This window comes from Mesoplodon densirostris, chromosome X, assembly GCF_025265405.1.
Source record: "Mesoplodon densirostris isolate mMesDen1 chromosome X, mMesDen1 primary haplotype, whole genome shotgun sequence".
NCBI lineage: Eukaryota > Metazoa > Chordata > Mammalia > Artiodactyla > Ziphiidae > Mesoplodon > Mesoplodon densirostris.
In genome coordinates, this window is record NC_082681.1 from 91,726,332 (window position 1) to 91,740,266 (window position 13,935).

At 53.5% G+C, this 13,935-nt stretch overlaps 1 protein-coding gene across 4 annotated transcripts in view; it reads left to right on the top strand.

Moving 5' to 3' along the window:
• IQSEC2 (IQ motif and Sec7 domain ArfGEF 2) overlaps window positions 1-13,935 on the top strand; it is a 76,565-nt gene that overhangs the window by 46,661 nt on the left and 15,969 nt on the right. For all 4 annotated transcript variants that reach the window (XM_060086874.1, XM_060086877.1, XM_060086875.1 and 1 more), the window contains 2 exons: window positions 9,802-10,063; window positions 11,659-12,060. In XM_060086874.1, coding sequence (XP_059942857.1) covers window positions 9,802-10,063; window positions 11,659-12,060 — 664 coding nt within the window. The remainder of the gene's footprint in view (window positions 1-9,801; window positions 10,064-11,658; window positions 12,061-13,935) is intronic.

Genomic DNA, 13,935 nt, shown 5'->3' on the forward strand with positions numbered 1-13,935 from the left:
GATATCTAACCTCTCTGAGCTTCAATTCCCTCATCTTTAAAATGTTGCACAGTTGTTGCAGGGGTTAAATGAGATGACGCATGCAAAGTGCCAGCAGAGAGCTGGTTGCTACTATTTATGTTAAAATTAAGGTTGGGCACCTGTCAGGTCAGAAAGGGAGTTTACATACTCTGGGTGTAACCTTAAGCCTGAGCCCAGCCTGAGTGTGGGGGAGGGCCATTCCAGGAGGGGGACCAGCAACAGGCTCCTTGGAGACTGAGATGGATGTGGCCCCATTGGTCACACTGGCCTCCCCATTCCAGCCCCCATCCTAGCCCCACCTCCCTGGTTCCAGCCCTTCTTGTGTCTCCCCTGCTCTGCAAACTAATGCCTCTGCCTCTCTCTGTCACCCGCCGCCTGTGGCCTCTACCCTGCCCTTCCTGGCCCCAGGGAAGAGGAGGAGGAGGAGGAGGAGACTGAGGAAGAGGAAGAGGAAGACGCTCATCAGTTCTGCTGTCCGGCCTCCGAGTGCAGTAGTCCCTCCTCTCGGTAACTGAGAGGACAAGGGTCATTTTCTATGCAGAAGCAAAAGCCTTAACCAGCCCCCTGCGCCCTGCCCCCTCGATCCCCCATGGGACCCCGTCCCTGCTTCAGGAACCAGATGGGCAGGCATCGTGCCCCGTCCTCACCCACCCCCTTCTTGGAATTCCCACCCTCACTGCTGTCTCCCCTGGACTCCAGCCCCCAAATTATAAAGGCTGGAGCCCTAGGTCTGACTAAAATGTGGGAGCGGCAGAGCCTGGAGCTTGGAGCTTGACACCTGGACCCTCCCATACCCGCACCCCACTTCCCAGGCACCCTGGAGCCTGCCACTCCTGGAGAGGTCTCCAAATGACATCCCAAGGACCTACCTCTGTTCTCTGTGAGCACAAACAGAGATGCAGGGTGCCTAGGGCTTAGAGGAGCAGACGGGGGCGGGACCCAGCCTGCTCATTCCCTCGCTGTGGCCATTGATGCCATCTCTTCTACTGCTTGGAGGCCTTGTCCCGTGCCCCCTGCCACTCCCATAGCGCTCTGTAAATACGATCAGGAGGAAAAGGCCTTCCAGAGTGCGTGTCGCTGTGTACAAAAGAATTTCCATCAATAAAAGCTGATCTCTTCTCTCTGTCTGATGTATGTTCCACCCCACCCCACTTCCCTCTCCCCATCCCCACCAGGGTCTTACCTTCTTTCCTATCCAGGGCTGGGAACAGGGGCTGGGAGAGAGAGTAGGGTTTGATTTTATTGTCAACACCCGGAAGGCACTCAATAAATGAATGAACGATGTGGCGCTCTCACCATGGGCAAGCCTAGCGCCTCCTTCCGCCTGAGGTGGTGCGAGCTGGCCAACTTGGACACGTTGCTTGGCCTCCCTGCTACCCAGTTTCCCCGTGTGTAAAAGGAGGAGGGAGGTTGGACCAGAGGATCTCCAAGGGCTCCTCCAGCTCTGACATTCTGTGAATCTGAGATGGTACAATTTTAAGAAACTATGATGACATGACTTTAAGAGAGGATAATTCAGTGACCCATTCCTTCCAATTCTGTGGTTTCTCTTTCTATGATGCTGTGATTTGGGGATTCTACAATACTGTGGTTTTAAGATTTCATGACTCTGCCATTTAGAAAAAATTCTGATGGTGTGATTTTAACATTCTGTGATGTTAATAGTCCTTGATTCTGTACTTTCAAGGTTCTGATTCTACAGCTTTAGGGATCTCTGAGTCTGAGGGAAAGCCACTGCCCCCAGATGCAATAACCCTATATTTCCTGCACCTGCCAAAAGCTAGTTCTAAGAATCCCCAGAGGCTGTTGGCAGGAAAGCAGAAGGTGTCCTCTATGCGCTGTAGAACCCACACCTTCCATGATGAGTCTGTGTTAGGAGCAAAGCCAGGAGACTCCCAGGTGGGCTCATACCCCTGCTTTCCCTTTCTGAGCCTTTTTTTTTTTTTTTTTTTTGGCATTAGACAAATCTGAGTTTACCTTATGGTTCTGCCACTTACTCTCTGTATAACCTTGAACAAGTATTTTCTTCTCCTTGAGCTTCATTTTCTTCCCGAGTACAGTGAGAATAGATCTACCTCTCTGCGTTGTCATGAAGATTAGCAAGAAAAAGCACAAAGAGCTCAGCATAGGGTCTAGTGCACAGTTGCCAAGTGTGCACTGATTGGCGGCTCTTGTTTTGATTAAGGCCCAGGTGAGAGTCCCTCCTCTCCTTTGTTTCCCCCCTCCCTTCAGCATCCCCATCACATGCCCTGGTAGTTTTCCAGAGGCTCGCCTCACTCTTCACTCGTTGCTTGACTCACTTAGGCACTCAACTCAGCTACTCACTCACTCATTCAAATTCTCATTTATTTCTCCCCTCCCTTCTTCCCTCCCTCTCTCTTCCTCTCTCCTTTATTTACTCTTCCAGAAGGCATTGCTCAAACACCTACTGTGTACAAGGTTTCAAGCTAAATACGGTGAGGGACCGAAAGTAAGACAGTGGCTATGTTCTCCATAAGTTCTCCGTCTCTCAGGGGAGATGAGAATTCCTTTGGGCAAGTAGGCAGGGTGTGAAAGGCAGAAGTGACTGAGCAGATATGGCTTCAGTAATGAGCAAAATATGTCCCTGGCCCAAAGAGTAGGGAGATGTCAAGATGGGCTGGGAGTGGTGGTGTCCAAGGATTGCTGGAGGAAGAGGGGCAAGAGTAGACGGCTGGGCAGGGTTTGAATAGATGGTTTGAGAGGTGAGGCATTAAGGAGTCAGAGACAGCGTGGACCAAAACCTGGAGAGCCCCAGGGGTTGTGTTGGGGAATGATACATACATTGCTCTGTTCAAGCTGGGCGTGTGAGTCTAGGTGACCTGTGGCTGTGGAGGGGGAGACCATTCTACCCTTCATTTGACTGGAGATAGAAGGAAGTTAGGGGGCACAGGGGCTCAACTAAAGGTCAGATAGCCATTGCGGGAGCCATGGAGCTGTAGACTCCTGTGTAGGCAACTGAATTGGCTGAGGGCCTGTGCTATGGGAAAGGGGAAGGTTTCTATCTGTTGTGAGGGAAACGTGTGTGCCTGTGCACAGGTGTGCGTGAGGCTGGCAGGTGAGAGAAGAGTGAGAGGCACTGTTGTGTATCTGAGGGAATGTGATTGTGTGAGGCTGGGCGTGAGGGACTCTGAGTGTGTGAGGTGGCAACTTTCTGTGCCTGGCAGTCTCTCTGCATGTGCCCCAGTGGAGATAATCACAAGAATGTGTGTCAGTGGCTTTTGAGCATGTGGTGCTGTGGCTTTTAGGGTGACAGTTGTCAGACAGGATGGTCACACAGACACACATGACTGCCACCTGTGGTCTTAGGGGACCAAGGTGGCTGCTGGGCCCTGGCCTGGGCATAGGGAGGGTCCACAGAGGTGAATTATACCAGGCCCCTGTCCATGGGAAACGGGAGTAGTGTAGGGAATGGACACTTCAAGAGAGAATCTCAAGTTAGCCTGTGACATGAGTGTGCACAAAACATAGAGGGGGGATAACTGACCCTGTCAGGTTCTGTGGGGGGTGGGAGCGAGCCAGAACCAACTTCCCAGGAGGGCTGGCTGGCTCAGGGCGCCACAAGATTCAGAAAAGCTCAGCCAGACCGACAAAGGCTGCAGGTAGAGGGGAGAGGGAGGACATCCTGGGGAGAAGAAAGTAAGAGCCTGGGCACAGGCGTGGTGCTGTGGATCAGCTTGCCTTGCCTACAAAGTGCAAGGAGCCTGCTGCTACCAACATCTAGGAGCTTAAAGGTGCCGGGGGGACTTAAAGGTGGGGACTGGACGGATTCAGCTAAAAAGTTACGCTGGCCTGGAAGATAGAGGATTGGGGTTCTCGTCCTGTGTGACCCTGAGCAAGCAAGTCACTTAGACTTTTTGAGCCTTAATTTGAATCTGTGGAATTAGATGGTTCGAGAAGTCCATCCCAGTTCTGTGGATCGTCTACTCTTGGCCAGCCAAACCAGTGAGTCATCGCTGTCAAAGTCAAGCACTTCTTCCATCTAACCTCAGTCTCTCCTGCTTCCTCCTGGATCGCTTCCTCACTCACACACGCCACAAATACTTACTCAGGTTCTGGCCCTCTGTGTGCCACTGTGGGAAGGCACAGGGAGCTGGAGAATGCAAGGACTCGGCCTCAGAGGGGCTGCTCAGTGCTGGGCTGGTGGGTACAGGCATGAGCGATGATTCGACTCCTGGCACCACCACTGCTGAGCATTGAGACTTTGGGCAAGTTACTTCATCTCTCTGTACCTCAGTTTCTTCATCTGTGTTATCCCCTTCAAGGGAAACAACCCAGACCTTGCAGAGTTGCTGAGCCTAGCTAAAAGTAGGTCCTCAGTAAATGACAACTATTATATATTAGGGCTGCAAAGGAAGCAGAGCCAGGATTCAAACCCTGATCTGTGTGCTCCCAAGCCTATGTTTGCCCGCTGGGTACCCAATCAGCCCCTCCGATGGCTTCCTCTTCCCCTGCCAGTCCCTGTGCCAAGCCGGGCTGGCCTCAGGTTTGGAGTCTCTGTGGCGCTGGGATTGGGCAGCAGAAACAGCTTGCTGAAAAGCTGTCGGGGGAGAGGGAGGCGACTGGAGCCCCTCTGCCCCTCTGCCCCCACCCCCCGCTGGGTCTGGTCTCCTTGCCCAGTCTTCCTCCAGAGCCCAATGCCCCTGGCCTCATCTAGGTGTGCTGACCTCCTTGTCTTGTTTTCTTATCTCTCACTTCCGGTCCCCCCCCCCCGCCCCGCTTTCAGCCCAAGTTGTCATGGGGATAGTCCTCAGCATCCCTAGCTTCCTCTTGCCCTCATCTTATGGTATCCATAGCAACAGCCCCCATTCATTTCCATGGCAACTGCATCCTGATCCCATCCCCTGCTGGCTGCCTGGCTCCGGTCAGTGCCAATAAAGGGAAGGAGAGAGAGAGAGACCTCCCATTAATAGCAGCAGCCGGAGTGGGTCAGTGCCCCGGCCATGGGCAGGCCACCCCAAATCCCTACTGCCCGTTCTGCCCCGCTTCTCCCTATCGTAATGCCTTGGCTCACAGGGTCCCTCACTCCTGCTCTCTACCAACTCCTCCTAGGCAAGGCCCTATTCAATAGCTCCCCCACCCCACCCCCCCACTGCCCCGTGAAGCCTTCGAGGCAGCAGGGGAACTGGCACAGGCTCTGGGCTTTGAATCCCTGTTCTGCCACCTGCTAGTCCTGAGGCCTTTGGCATCACTTTCCCCCTCAGAGCCTTCTCCTCACCTGCAGAATCGGAATCCTAATTCTTCTTCACATTTGCCATGCAGTTAAAATAATGTGCAGAAAATGCCTGACACAGGGAAGGTGCGCTGTAAGTGCGAGTTTATTTTTATTCCGCTCAGCACCCCTGCCCCCACCTCAGCAGGAGGAATCTCTCCTGAGCGCTCCTAGCACTTCCTCCGTTCCTCAGCCCTGAGAACTTTCAGCTTTATACTGTGGTTAGTTGTGTAACGTGATTTATTCCCCCCCGCTGCAGAGGATGCTCCCCAGTTTCCCTCACAGAATAGCCCAGCAGACAGCACACATGGGTGCACGTGTGCGCACGTGTGTGTTTTCTTTGCTCCTGCTCCCAGCTGGGAGGAGTCCCGGAGAGGTAGATCTCCCAGGACCTTTCTGAAATGCAGGAATCCAAAGAGGGAATTGCATTTTGAGCTCCACGAGGATGAGAAACTGAGGGGCATAGAGGTAAAGGGACACACCCAGGCTCACACAGCGGATAAATGGCTGTCAGGACCTGAACCTAGGTCTGCCCAGCTGCTTATTGCACAACATGTTCTGTGTGTGTGTGTGTGTGTGTGTGAGAGAGAGAGAGAGAGACAGACAGAGAGAGAGACAGAGAGAGAGAGAGAATGAATATGAGTCTATGTGAGATGTAAGAAAGAGAAGAGAGATTTTTCCATGTGATCAGCATTTGCCACGCAGTTAAAATAATGTGCAGAAAGCGACTGATGCAGGGAAGGTGCGCTGTAAGTGCGCTGAGTGTTTGGGAGCTCTGAGTTAAGGGATCCCACGTCCCCAGGTCCCATTTCTTTAGCAGTATGTATGATGCCCTCAAGCTCTGTCCTTTCTGGGGGGCTGTGTTGACAGCCTGACCTCCCTGCCACTGTTACCTTTGCAGCCAAAACAGAAGGGAGAGGAGAACTGCCAAAGGGTAGAGAGCCAGGGGCAGCATGGGGCTAGAAGTGGGGATAGGCAAGAAGATGTCATGAGAAGACAGCCTAGGCCCTGGGTTTGCATCCTGACACTCTCACTTAATAGCTGTGTGACCTTGAGCAAGTTTACATCACCTCTTGCCTCAGTGTCCTCATCTATAAAATGGGGCTAATGGTGCCTGCCTCAGTAAATTGTAAGGCTTCAATGAGCCAATTAATGCCCTTGCCCTAGGGATAGAGGTGACTCTAGGGCCCTATGGCAGCACAGAGGAGGGGCCTGTAAGCAATCCTGTGTGAAGGGCTCAGGCAGGCATGGAAGGGAACACCCGAGCTAAACGTTGAAGGGTGAGCAGGAGGTAGCCAGGTTGGGGTAAAGGGGCAGAGGGTATATGAGGCAGAGGTCCGGTCAGGAGAACCATCCACAGCTATGGTAAGGAAGCTGGAGGTTAGCCTATGGATGATGATTCCTGTAAAACCTAAGTAGATCACGCCCCTCCTCTGCTCATCTCAATGAGAGCAAAAGCCAAAGTCTTTCTCGTGGGCTCAGTGCCCTTCACAATTTGGCCCCAATTACCTTTCTGATCTTATCTTCTATCACTGTCCCCTCGTTTACTCTGCTCCAGCTTCACTGGCCTCCTGGCTGATCCTCAAACATGCCGAGCACAGTTCTATCTCAGGGCCTTTGCACTGGCTCTACCCTCTGTCTGGACTGCTCTTGTGTCAGATAACCACACAGCTCACTCCCTCACTTCCATCAGGGCTCTGATTATATGCCATTTATTCAAAAAGCCCTTCCCTGACCACCGCATCTAAAACAGCACCTTTAATCACCCTGCTGTATTTTCCTTCCTAGCACTTCTCTCTACCTAAAATGATAGTATATATTTATAGTCGTCTTCTCCCACTAGAATGTCACTTCTATGAGGGAACAAATCTTACACGTCTTGCTCACGATTGTATTTCCAGCACCTAGCACTGTGCCTGGCATGTAGAAAGGGCTCACTTGTTTGTTGAGTGAGTTATGAGAAGCCATGGAAGGGTTTTAGTGGGGGAGCAAAACGGTCAGATATCTACTTTGGAAAGCTCTCTCTGGCCACAGGATGGAGAACGGATTGGGAAGAGGAGACTGGAGGCTGAGGTCAAAGTTCAGGCGCAGCCGCCAGAGCTCATTCACTGACTTCCTCCCTCCAGAAGCTTTCATTGAGCACCTACTCTGTTCCAGGCCTTGTGCTCTGTGCTAGCGGAGAGATTACCAAATTCTCTTCCTGTGCTGGGATTCTGGGAGTCAGGAACACAAATAGCTGTCACGCTTTGCCAAAGCTAACCTGCTCCATAAAAAGAAGGACAGACATGTGCTGTGTGTGGGAGCCCTGAACAGGATCAGCAATCATTTCTGGCTAGAGGTGGGCTTCAGGAGGGCTTCTTAGTGGTGTCATAGGACCTGAATCTTGATGGCAGTAGGGTGTGGGGGGGGGTTCTCAGATTGAAGATGGCAGAAGGTGATAGGTATGGCATTCCAGGTAGAAGGTACTGTATGAGCAGTTTGGGAAGTGGAAAGGAGAGGAGTATTGGGGAGAAACAGGATTTGGGCTGGCTGGAGGGAAGGGTTCACGGGGTGGGGGGCTGGCAGCCAACCCTGCTGTATGGCTTAATGTTTAAGACTGTGAGCTCTGGAGTCAGACTGCCTGGATTTGAATCCTGGCTCTATCATTAATAGCTGTGTGACCACAGATACGTTACTAACCTCTCTGGGCCTCAGTTTCTTTATGTGTGAAATGAAGACGAATAACAATACCTACCTCGTAGGGTTGTTTCGAAGAGTAAACAAGTTATTAGATGTGAAGTGGTAAGAACAGTGCCTTACTAAACATTAGCTACTGTATCTTGGAGAAGCCTCAAATGCCACAGTAAGGAACTTGGGCTATCTCCTGTGGGCAGTGGGAACCATGGATGGTTCGTGAACAAAGGAGACAGTTGCTCAAAGCTGGGAGCCGTGTGCTGGGAGGGGAGAGGTTTGAGAGGTTGGCGGGCAGGATCCTGCGGTCCTGAAGGGGCGAAGAGGAGCATCTTAGATGCCTGGGGGGCGCTGGGCTGGGTCTGACCCCTGAACGGGGACTTCACAGGCCCCAGAGGACCAGAAGGAGAGAGCATCTGGGCAGGGCAGCCCCTCAGTCTGTTTCCGCCCTGCTCCTGACAGTGTAGCAGATTAACACTTGGGAGGGTAGAGGGTGAGCGGTGGGCGGGAGCCCCCACCAGGACAGAGCCAGCGCCAACGCTGTAACCCACCGCACCCAGCCCCCAGACCAAAATGCTCTTCTCTGCCAGGCTGGCAGGCCCGTTGTAGCTCAAGCTCCTGAAACGGTAGGGAACCCCCCTCCACCCACCACAGCTTGGCCCCGTTCTGGTTCTGCGCCCTGGGCCTCCGCAAGTAGGGGCTGGGGAATGGCCCCTTAACCCTTTCGCCAGCCAAGAGCCCCCTCACCCCCGTGCCTGCCGGCCTCAGCCACATCCGTTCTCCCCACAACCCCCTCCACGCCTCCCCCGAGCCTGTCGCCCCCTCCCAACCCCCCTCCAGTGTTCCTGTCTCTGCGGCTGCTCACCGTGCCGTGCCTGCCGGGCTCAGGGCGCCTGGGCTCTGTCGCCACCTGAGTTCCCTGGCAGCCTGGTTGCCATGGCACCGTGGGAGCAGGTGTGGCAGAACAACAGCTCCGGGTAACCAGGGCTGGCAAGACCCAGTGCCCAACTCCTACCATTCTTCAGCCTTGAGACCCTTGTCCCCCTCCCCCAGCTGAACAGAGGAGGCCATGAGGAGAACAAGGAAGTTGCCCCGCAGGGCAGCTCTTTACCTGTGAGGATGCTGGATGGGAGGTGCCTCCCACTGTCACTGAGCCCGTGTCCTGGCGGCCAGGGAACCCTGGGAACTGGCCAAGCCCGGAGTCCAGGCCTCTGAGGGCAGAGGCAGGGCCGTAGGGGGCAGGGCTGGGCGAGCAGGGGAGAGCCTAGATGTGCAGGATGTGGGAGTGGGCCTCAGGCTTGGGGACAGGGCTGGTCTGGGATGGTGCTGGGGATAGGGCTGGGAGGGATGCATGTCTCGTCTTGTCTCATCTCCTCTTGGGGACAAAGCTGTGAGGGGAAGAGGTCTGGGGGTGTGGAGATACAAGGGAATTGGTCCCTCGGGGGAGGAAGGGTTTGGGGATGGAGCTGTTAGGGGCTGAGATGATTAGAAAAAGGAACTTGAGGGGACAGGAGTGGGAGGAAACTGGTCTGAGGATAAGTCTGTGAGGGGACATGGCCACGAGGGCACCAGGCTGTGAGAGTAGAGTAGGACTGGGGCCAAGACTGTGAGAAGACCTGGCTGGAGGGAAAGGAGTCTAAGCGGATGGAGCTGTGAGGGGACAGGGCTGAAGGGGCGAGGACAGGACTGTGAGGGCAGTGAGGAGACAACTTGGGGGGTAGGACTCCCCTCTGGCCTTTAAGTATCGGGGTCCTTGTATCTGTGAGGACGCTGGGGAGGATGGGGTTGTGGGAAGGGATCTGGTCCACCCACTCTCAGTCTGGCCCAGCAGGCCCGTCTCCTGTTCCCACATCCTGGCTCATCTTATCTCATCCCCACAGTGTGGAGGGTGATGCCCCAGGCAGTGACCTGAGCACAGCGGTTGATAGTCCCGGGAGCCAACCCCCCTACCGGCTGAGCCAGCTGCCCCCAACCAGCAGCCACATGGGGGGCCCCCCTGCTGGGGTGGGCCTTCCCTGGGCTCAGCGGGCTCGCCTCCAGCCAGCCAGTGTTGCCCTGAGGAAGCAGGAAGAAGAGGAGATAAAGCGCTCCAAGGCCCTGTCCGACAGCTATGAACTCTCCACGGACCTGCAGGACAAGAAGGTGCCGACGAGATGGCTCTGGCCGGGAGTGGGAGTGGGAGTGGGGGTGGGGGTGGGGGTGGGGGTGTGAGAGGACCAAGGGAGGGATTGGAATGTGGCACTCGAAGGTGGTGTCCAGGGAGGGATAGTGAGACTAGAACAGGAGAAGACTGGCTCCAGAACCCTTCACCCTACTAGGGCCTCACTGACCCATTCACCATCCATCCACTGAGTCTTGTATTCACTCAGAAAACATTGAGTGAGCTCCGTGCTGGGCACTGGAGGTGTAAAGATGAAACACCTGGACGTAGTCCTCAGCAATCTCAGTGTAAGGGGAGAAGCACACACGTAAGTTGACAAGTTCAGAACAGTGTGTTACAAAATATCACATGTATCACACAAGGTATTGTTTAGCTAAAAAGGGGACACAAAATACTATGTACAAAAGAAAAAAACTGGAAGGACATATCCCAAAATGTAACTGTGGTTATGCCCAGGTGTTGGGATTTAGGTGAACCAAACGTCCTCCCTCCCTTCCTCCCTCCCTTCCTCCCTCCCTCCCTCCCTCCCTTCCTCCCTCCCTTCCTTCCTCCCTCCCTCCCTCCCTTCCTCCCTCCCTTCCTTCCTCCCTTCCTTCCTCCCTCCCTCCCTCCCTCCCTCCCTTCCTCCCTCCCTTCCTTCCTCCCTCCCTCCCTCCCTTCCTCCCTCCCTTCCTTCCTCCCTTCCTCCCTCCCTCCCTCCCTTCCTCCCTCCCTCCCTTCCTCCCTTCCTCCCTCCCTTCCTCCCTCCCTCCCTTCCTCCCTTCCTCCCTCCCTTCCTTCCTTCCTCGCTCCCTCCCTCTCCCCCTGTCCTCCCCCCTTTCTTCCTCTCTCTTTCAATTTTCCTTCCTTCCTTCCTCCCTTCCTCCCTTCCTCCCTCCCTCCCTCCCTTCCTCCCTTCCTCCCTCCCTTCCTTCCTCCCTTCCTTCCTTCCTCGCTCCCTCCCTCTCCCCCTGTCCTCCCCCCTTTCTTCCTCTCTCTTTCAATTTTCCTTCCTTCCTTCCTCCCTTCCTTTTTTCCTTCCTTTCTTCCCTCCCTCTCTTCCTCTCTCTTTCTCCTTCTTGCTTTCAATTTATGTCTTCCTTTCTTTCCTTTTTTGGCTTCTCTGTGTTTTTTTTTCTTTTCTTATTTTAAAATACTGAACATCTACTTCTTGTAAATAAAAAAAGAGGGGCTTCCCTGGTGGCGCAGTGGTTGAGAGTCCGCCTGCCGATGTAGGGGACACGGGTTCGTGCCCCGGTCCGGGAGGATCCCACATGCCGTGGAGCAGCTGGGCCCGTGAGCCGTGGCCCCTGGGCCTGCGCGTCCGGAGCCTGTGCTCCGAAACGGGAGAGGCCGCGGCAGTGAGAGGCCCGCGTATCGCAAAAAAAAAAAAAAAAAAAAAAAAAACAGTTCGGTCCCGTGTGACATGTGCTATCTGAGATTAAAGTGAGAACACGACACTGAGAGCCCAGCCTGGCGCATCCAGGCAGCTGTAAGCAGTTAGCTGTGACTCGGGCGGTGGTGTGGTTGAGGCCCAGGGAGATGAGGAGGCTGTAGTGAGTTTCTGACCTTGTTCCCCTCCACCCTCCCCTGCCAGGTGGAAATGCTGGAGAGGAAGTATGGGGGCTCCTTCCTGAGCCGCAGGGCTGCCAGGACCATCCAGACGGCCTTCCGCCAGTACCGCATGAACAAGAACTTTGAGCGGCTCCGCAGCTCAGCTTCAGAGAGCCGCATGTCCCGCCGCATCATCCTTTCCAACATGCGGATGCAGTTCTCCTTTGAGGAATATGAGAAGGCACAGAACCCCGCGTACTTCGAGGGCAAGCCTGCCTCGCTGGACGAGGGTGCCATGGCTGGTGCCCGGAGCCACCGGCTTGAACGGGGGCTCCCATATGGAGGCTCCTGTGGAGGGGGCATCGATGGTGGGGGAAGCTCCGTCACCACATCTGGAGAGTTTTCTAACGACATCACAGAGCTTGAGGACTCCTTCTCCAAACAGGTCAGCATCCCTGAAAAGGGCCTTTCCTCCCCATCCCTGTGCTCTGGCTACTCCTACGACTTTTTACCTATACTTCAAACCGAAAGAAGTTGCCCAACAAGCTTTTGATAACAACGAATAGCTACCATCTACGTAGGGACTGTGAGAATAATGAGAAAGGATTGGCAAGAGAAAAATTATATCGTTTAAACAAGCAAGTTAAAAATCTGGGTGTCTAGAACACGTAAGAAAATTAAAGTTCTCCCTCTTTGGAACGTGAGCCACTATCAGATAAAGGCCTAACAGGTGATGAGCTCCTACTCTTTACCAGGTGCTGTATATGCCTCATAATGACCTTCCAGACCGATGTTGTTATCCTGGTTTTACACGGGAGGACACTGAGGCTCTGTGGCCCTGAGAGGTGAAGTGACTTCCAAACTGGATTGGAACTCAGCTCTGACTGGTTCCAAAGGTTTCCCTTATACCATGGTCCCATGGACCAGGCTCTGTGCTGGGCGCCATGTGGGAGACAGATGAACCGGCCAGGGTTCTTTTTCTCAAGGATCTCCCCAAGCCAGTAGGAAATAGCAGACACATGTGCACAGGACTGTCTCCTGAAAGAATGTGCTCAGAGCCATGAGAAGGGATCACATATAGTACCATGGGAACCCAGAGGAGGGAGAGGAAACTTTCTTCTGGGAGAACCAGGCAGGCTTCTTTGAGGAAACAGCACTGGACCTGGGCCTTAGCAGACAGTTAAGAGTTAGCAAGTTAGAGATAGTCGGGAGGGTGTTGCTTGCATAGGCATTGCATCAGCAAAAGCAGGAAAGGGTGGGTATGTAACCGGCAGTGATAGTGGTAGGAGATCACTCTAGGCTTGTGGTGTGTCAGCATAACTGATCAGCTGCAAATCCCAGTTTTGCTATTTCCGAGCTATGTGACCTTGGGCAAACTGTTTAACCCCACTGAAACATGATCAATAAAATGGAGATAAGACCTTCTTTTTAGAGCTGTTTGGAAGGTTCAGTTCAGCTAGGTAGTATATCTGAAAGCACGTAGTACATGGTAGCTGCTAAGTACATGTTAGTTTCCTTCCTAAAACCAAAGAGGTATTTGGCAGAAATTGTTGAATGAATGAATGAATGAATGAAAGCTTATAAGAGAAGAAATCGTTCTGCTCTAACCTCTGTGATCTGGCCCTGCCATAAACCTGGGCATGCTTCCCTGGAGGTGTGTTGGGGGCGGGGGGAGGGGGGCAGGGGCGGGTAGAGGGAAGGAAAGAAGTATTAGAGGGAAGATCTAAATCAGTCATTAATTCATTCATACAACACATTTAATTGAACATCTCTCCTGTGTCAAGCAATGTGTGTCGAGCTGAGCTAAAAAGAGAGAAACCTGGCCTGGACCCATCCCTCAAGGGGGTAATGGAGCACTGGGCTCACAGTCTGGCCTGGGCCCAACTCTCAGTGCTATTCAAGTCTGATGGGGAAGTGTATTCATTATCTATTGCTGCATAACAAATGAGCCCAAAATTTAGTAGCTTAAAACTGAATGTAAAGACAGCTTAAACAACAAATAGTTTTTGAGGGCCAGGAATCTCAGAGTGGCTTGACTGGTGGTTCTGGTTCAGGGTCTCTCATGAAGCTGTGATCAAGCTGTAGGGCAGGACTGTAGTCTCTGAAGACTTGACTGGGGCTGATGGGTCTGCTTCCAAGCTCACTTTCTTGGCTGTTGGCAGGAGGATTCAGGGCCTTACCACGTGGGTCTCTCTATAGGACTGCTCACGGTGTGGCTTTCCGCAGAGTGAGGGGTCTAAGAGAGGGAGCACAAGTGAGCGAGAGTGCTCAGGATGGAAGCTGCAGTCTTTCATAACCTAATCTCAGAAGTGACATCCCA